The 7,256-nt window shown below is 39.3% G+C and overlaps 1 protein-coding gene across 2 annotated transcripts in view; it reads left to right on the forward strand.

Moving 5' to 3' along the window:
• SLC28A3 (solute carrier family 28 member 3) overlaps positions 1–7,256 on the forward strand; it is an 83,403-nt gene that overhangs the window by 61,843 nt on the left and 14,304 nt on the right. For both annotated transcript variants that reach the window (XM_072150871.1, XM_072150872.1), the window contains 4 exons: positions 461–538; positions 1,473–1,553; positions 5,430–5,510; positions 6,400–6,525. In XM_072150871.1, the coding sequence (XP_072006972.1) occupies positions 461–538; positions 1,473–1,553; positions 5,430–5,510; positions 6,400–6,525 (366 nt within the window). The remainder of the gene's footprint in view (positions 1–460; positions 539–1,472; positions 1,554–5,429; positions 5,511–6,399; positions 6,526–7,256) is intronic.

The following is a 7,256-nucleotide window of genomic DNA, read 5'->3' on the forward strand; positions in this document are numbered from 1 at the left end:
ATTTTCTAATAATGTAACTCATATAAGAATGGGTTTACTGTATTTATTTTGTTATAATCTGGATTGGTAAGGGCCCAGTGAATAAAATAAATATTTATTCATTTCACAATTGCCAATGCTACCTGCCGCTCCCTATCTGTTTATTTGGACTGGCTGATGTCAGTTGCGATACAGGAATAAACCCTCATACAAATCTACAAATGGGGAAATAAAAAAGCTATAGTATTTGGAAGGTGGGAATTAAACAACAGAAAAAGGATGCTGCAGGAAATATTTAAAAACAAAAATCAATACCATTTTTGCACAAAAATATTTTCTCCAGTTTCTAAAAAAAAGAGACATAGAATGGCGCCATTAAACCTGTCCCCAAAACTTTAAACACTCATATACCTTTGGGAAGGAAGAGAAATGTAAAACTGCTTAATTAAATGTTTTAATGAAATGTATTTCTTCTATTTAGACTTTTCTGGAATATTCCGATACTGGCTCAAAGTTTGTATTTGGAGAAAAGTATTTGGATCACTTTTTTGCTTTTAAGGTAAGAGAGTCTCATCATTTCGAATCTATTTTTATTTTATTCATATGGATATTTTTAAAGCAACAGTATTGATGTGGACACTGACCTTCTGTTATTTGTACAAAACCAGTGAACTACAGTGTGTTAGAAAATGGTAAAATATATATTGGCATGAAATGGATTCAGTTCACAACATATGAAATTCATAGCAAATGAGAAAAAGTGTAATATTCTTCATAAACTGTAATAAGCCTGTATAAAGCCTTCCCAAAGATCATAAGTAAGAATTACTTGGTGAGTTCCAGAGTTACCAAACTAGAAGCTGATTGACATTGAGGACTCTTGAATTGATCCTACTTAGGCTACATTCACACGACCGTATGAATTCTCCAGTCCCGTATTTACGGGCCGTATGAGCCCGAATATACGTGATGTTTTTCATCCGTATGCAGCACGTATGTTACCCGTATTTTATACGTGCCCATAGACTTCTAGGGCATACAGAACTGAAATATGGGAGAAAATAGGACATGCTCTATATTTTTATACGGCTAGTATATGGTACGGTACGCTACAGTCTCAAAAACGGCAATATAAATGGTTGAACGTATTGTCCATTGAAATGAATGTGGCCCTATGTAACCCGTAAAAAAACGGTACGGATACGGACGTTTTCATACGTCCGTGTGAATGTAGCCTTAGTGCAAGTTTTACACATTTTCTGCAATCATTGTGCAAACTATGGTAATTCCATATTCTACATTTTTCTTTTTCTTTTTACTTTTTCTTCATTTACACTATAATGTAAATATTGCATAATAAAAGGTTGCAACACCATTTCAGGAATAAATCTATAAATAGTCTATAAAAATGAAGCACAATCCCACTGTTTCCGTGCTGTGTCTCAGATTATTGGTGAAAGGAATGAAGTTACCATTGTTATTGCTTCCCTCAGGTTCTTCCTATTGTGATATTCTTCAGCACAGTCATGTCAATGCTATACTACCTTGGGTTTATGCAATGGCTTATTAAAAAGGTAAATATTGCTTTTTTTGATTTCCATGTTTTCACCATTTTAATGCTTTTCACGATGGAGATAATGTAAACATACATAATATGTACATACTACACAAAGGATCTGAAATACTCATTCTCCTTCTTATAATGTGTATTTAACCTTGTATATGGTCTAGCATATGGGTATGGACTTGCCCTGAGTTAAAGCGGTTTTCAGGCCACATATACTACTACTAATAACATACTCATGGGGTAGGTCATCAATAGATGATTAGTCGGAGTGTGTCTTTAACCATCTGGACAACCAGGGACAGATTTAGCAACACCTGATCAGGCTATGATCCCACGTTCAGGTTTTCAAATGCAGTTTTTGAAGCCGGTGTGGATCATTGTTAGGGACACATCATGGAGAGATACTACTCCTCCTCTCTTTTTCCCTCCACTCCTGGTTTGTTCATCTGCACCACAAGGCCCCTTTAATGCAGACCTTTCCAACATAAGTAACAAGTCCTAAGCAAAGAATTATGAAAAAAGTATACACTTAAAGGGTTATACATGGGTCCAGGGCCGATTCTAACTTTTTTGCTGCCTGAGGCGAAAACTGAAATGCTGCCCCCCCCCCCTACCCCTGCAAAAAAAAAAAAAAAAGCCTAGCCCTGATCTCCTCCTGTATTCAACCCACTGAATTTAAATACGCAACTTTAAAAAAGCATCTAGAACCTGCTTAAAGTTTGCTGACAACATTATTAATAACATCCTAACAAAGCGCCACAGATCACGGACACCCTATGACTGACGCTGCCTCACACACTAGTATCATTCAGTTACACAGACATTAGTGACATCTGGTACCTTACAGGTGATGATCTGCTCCATGAGAAAGAGAACTTCATTACAATTTCTCCCCTCCATGACAATCACTGTTGAATTCATGGCCAGATGTCTTCAGCTCCATGCAGCATCTCCGCACTGCACCCATAAAAATATAGCAATCACTTACAATATGTCACCTGGATAACAACACTTTTTCCTCCTAAGTACTATATATCCCAAACTACACAATTTAATATACAGCCCCTAATAATTTAATAAATAGCGTCACCCTAATGAACTAATATATACAACACCACCCTAATGAACTTATATACAGCCCCTATTAAATTATATACAGAACCCCACAACAGCTCCCCCCCCCCGTACTTAAAATCTGCCCCCCTTAGATGGAAAGCTAACTTGCTGATCAATGGGGGGTCTCAGTGCTGAGACCCTGCAGATCGCGAAAACGAGGGGTCCGTCGGATTAATGGAGCAGACGGCCGCGCATGACCGTTCTGCTCTATTAATCTCTATGGAGCTGAAGGAGATCAGTGAGCGCTGTGCTCGGCAATTTCCGTCAGCACCATAGAGATTAATGGAGCAGAACCGTCATACCCGTCTGTCTGCTTCATTAATCTGACGGAGCGACAGCACTGATCAGCAAGTTGGGGACTAATTGGTCTTTGTGGGAAAACCCCTTTAATTATATAGTATCCTATAACAGCCCTCCCCATAAATGCTCCTTTTGTTTAAGATCTGACTCCCATATACAATATCCCAATATCCCAGTAAAGCTAAATACAGCAACCTGTCAACCCACCCCTATTTACATTAATATTCATCCCCCCCATAAAAAGTCCCCTCCACCCCAGTTTAGTTATACATAGTACTCATTTTACCATAGGGAATCCTCCCTCCCCCAGGTTTTATTTCCCTCTCCTTTTTTTATTATATTTATTATATTTATTATTATGCAGTCCCCCACAAATGTTTTTTTTCTATATAAAATGGGGCCAGTTAAAAAATAATAAAGCTTCTATTTACCTCGTCCGACGCCGAGGTCCCTCCTCTTCTCTGGACTGTTCCCGGGCAGCTCTGCAGCTCTATGGCACCGGAGGACGCAGGCGGCGTCTGATGACGTCACGTCGCCTGCATCCTCCAAAACCATAGAGCAGCATAGACAAACAGGTCTGCGCTGCTGCCCTGTACCGCGCTGCCCCGTACCGCTGCCCCGTTTGTATTACAGACTGACAGCGGCAGTCCGTACTGCTAGTGGGTGATTCGGACGAGTGCCCGAATCACCCACAGCTGTTTTCGCCGCTTCTTTCAGGACTCCGCATCTGCCGCCTGAGGCGGAATTTTCATCCCGCCTCATGGCAGATGCGGCCCTGCATGGGTCTGCTAAAATGAATTACTGCGTTGAAATAACTTAAATAATCTTACTTATACCCTCAGTTTCTAGTGTCATTAAATTATGCTGGCAGCCCCCAATTGGTGGTGGTCAGATAATGTGCCATTCCAGAGCACTTCACTGCTGCAAGGATTACCTCTGTACACCTCTACACACACATCATATTACCTTATCTTACCATATGTGCATAGGCCACTGCTGAGGCCAGTATTTGGCTTTATCGGTGACCTAACCTATAATGGAGCATTATCCGACACAAGATAAATGATGGAGTGGGAGACAGGTTAGCGCTGTAAGGCCCCTTCCACACTCGCGTTGCATTTCACGTCAGAGTTTGATCAGGGTGCGATCAGGGTTTGGTCAGTGAAAAACGCGCATTTTGCATCAGAGTGCAATCAGTTTTCAGTCAGAGTTTGTTCAGTGTCTCAGTTTTTCACGTGCGTTTTTGATGCAATTGCAATGCAATTTCAATGCGTTTTTCACGCGCAGAAAAGACTCAGGACTGAGCTCTATCTTTTCTATGGCAATTGATGCGTGAAAAACGCATTGCACTTGCAAGTGTCTCAGAGTGCGATGCGTTTTTGATGCATCTCCATAGACTTGTATGGTGCGTTTTTCACGCGCGTGACTTGCAAAAGTAGAGCATGTCGAGATTTAAACGCGCGTTAAAAAAAACGCGCGTGTGTGCGTGAAAAAAAATGCAAGTCTGAAAAGACCCATTGGTTACAATGGGTCAGAGTGCAATGCAAGTTCTGCGCGTCAAAAGCACACGCAGAAAACGCACGTGAAAAACGCAAGTGTGAAAGGGGCCTCAGGAAGGTGTCAGTTTATTTTAGTTTTATAACACTGCATTAAAACTGATTTCCATGTGAGTTGGACAAACTTTAGGGCTCATATGAACAACCATATTATGGCTGTACAGAGTTATAGAAGGATTCCCTCATTTGTATTTGGGGTCTCTACTGTACCTCTGAATACTTCAAATTTGTCTCGGATTCTGCCCAATTCTAAGGGTGGCTCCACATGTTGCGGATTAGACAAAGACAATTCCACTGTGACTAATCTGCAGTGATTTACAGTAGCGGCATAGTGGATTACATTTCTACATATCCCATCCACAAGCTGCAAAAAAACTGAGAAAATACTGACTTCCTCTGTGGGTTTATAATAGGCTGTATAGTGTGTTTAATTCAGATATTATGTACAGTATAAAGCAATGTGGCATCATAATAAATAGGTGTATGGCTTCTGTATACTGTTATATAGGCTCCATCCACACAACCCAATGACACGAAGGAAAGAAAGTTTGCCAATATTCCTTTTCTTTGTGTGAATATATGACACGATCATTTCTATATGTTATTTTGTATGTACATGGGTTGTTGTTTATAGTATCCTATATTGTATGAAGATATATGTAAAGATGAATTAGAAAGGGGACCAGCACTTTCATTTTGAAAGGTCCCTTCCACCCTTCTGTGCCTGAACTCGGCATACCCTTCCTTATAGACCTATTATTTACAAATAAGAATTGTTTTATAATGTTTCGATGTTTTGAGCATAAAGAACATACGTGCAGTAATTGAGCACTAGATAAAATAGGCTATATTTTCAAAACTGGGCATAAAACAATTATTAAATACCGTACATTGTAACTTTTTCCCCCAAGGTTGGTTGGTTTATGCAAATTACCATGGCAACAACCCCAACAGAATCATTGGTTGCTGCCGGGAACATTTTTGTGGGACAGGTATGGAATAATTCTTATTCACATTATATTGCAACATATTTTATATGTTTCACTATGTTATAAAAATATCATAAAGCAGACAACAATAAGTCCAAAATTACTCTAATTGTTATGTAATGTGATAACAAAGAACATGTTTCTAAGTATAACTAGTCATTTCCAAACTGTTTAAATGTGCGGTTTAGTGCCACATCTAGTGGACTGATGAAACCTTGGAGGTGGAAGGTGAGTTAAAAAGAATAAACTATGAGCATGTTGTCCATATGGGATCCTTCCACAAGCTTTTAGGGTTTGTGCAACTGAGTTAAAGGAAACCTACCACTTAAAAGTGGTAGGTTTATACACATATACATGGCACCAGCTCAGGGTGAGCTGGTGCCAGAGCATATTTTTGTTAGGGGAACAAAGCCCCTATCGCAGAATTATAAGTTATATTAACTTATAACTCGGCGCACCGCACTTGGGCACGGAGCACCATGCACGCGCCCGTGCGTGCGCCAGATTCTAAAGTGCTGGAGAGCCGGTGATGTCACCGAGCTCTCCGGCACACGCGCGCCTGCGCAACTTAGCACGGCCTGTTTACTTGAGAATAGGTTTATAATAAATGTGATTGGTTCTGGGTAAAGCTGAGTGGGAGTTAAAACCTGCCTATTCCTCTCATGCTCCACCATAATCTTTTTGAAGGGGAAATGCAGGTGTATCCTAATCCTCATTACTTTCCTGAACCCTTGTTAATTTAGCAATTGGTTTTTGATATGTGGGTAAAACTGGACAAATCCAAAATCAAGCCACAATTTCTGTATCATTATTATCTTGTAAACAATACTGAATCTACCAAAGTATTGTATAATATACTTTTAGTAGTTAACTATTGCTGTTTTATGTGTAGACGGAATCTCCTCTTCTGATAAGGCCATATCTGGAACACCTGACAAAGTCAGAAATACATGCAGTAATGACGGCTGGTTTTGCTACGATTGCAGGAAGTGTCCTTGGAGCATATATTTCATTTGGAGTAAGTAGAGACATACGTTTTTTTCAGTTTACAAAGAAAGCATGTCATTCTGCTCTTTGTCTTCTATGTACATTAACTGTAACCCAGTAGATGTTAAACACTAATACAATACTATACAATTTTAGTAATCCCCCGGTTTGGGAAAATTGTTGATGAAACTTGGTAATGAACATCATTTTGGGGTTCAACAGATATGAACAACTCTATAACTTTTAAAAATGCATTCATTTCTGATTTTGTCCTCATATAAAAATTTTGTAAAACATGAATATATATTCATGCTTTACAAAATTTTACTATAACTATCACAAGCAGGTGGTAGTTTTCCACCTGTGACACTGTGCACATCCAAATCACCATTAGGAAGACATTTGGCCATCACTTTAAGGCTGAAGGTACACAAGTACTTGCATTACATGGAAATATGATGGATGGACTTCCCATTTGCTGTCCAGACTACATTGCCACCACTTTAATAGTTAATACAGTTAATACAGTTAATAGTTAATACCAGCGCTGCAAATCATGTGCTTTTGGCCTAAAATGGGGTTTTCAGGGTTCGGTAAAGTGATAGTGGTTTTCAGTGGTCTCTTTACTTCCAACTGAGTTATAGGCTCAACATTGCAGCAACCCCATTCACTTGAATGAGAATGAGCTGGGAAGTAAACAAAAAAAACATTTGAAAAATGTATTATCAAGAAGACCCTCAGAATAAAGTTATTCCCTAGTAA

The sequence above is a fragment of the Engystomops pustulosus genome, chromosome 1 (assembly GCF_040894005.1).
Source record: "Engystomops pustulosus chromosome 1, aEngPut4.maternal, whole genome shotgun sequence".
Lineage (NCBI taxonomy): Eukaryota > Metazoa > Chordata > Amphibia > Anura > Leptodactylidae > Engystomops > Engystomops pustulosus.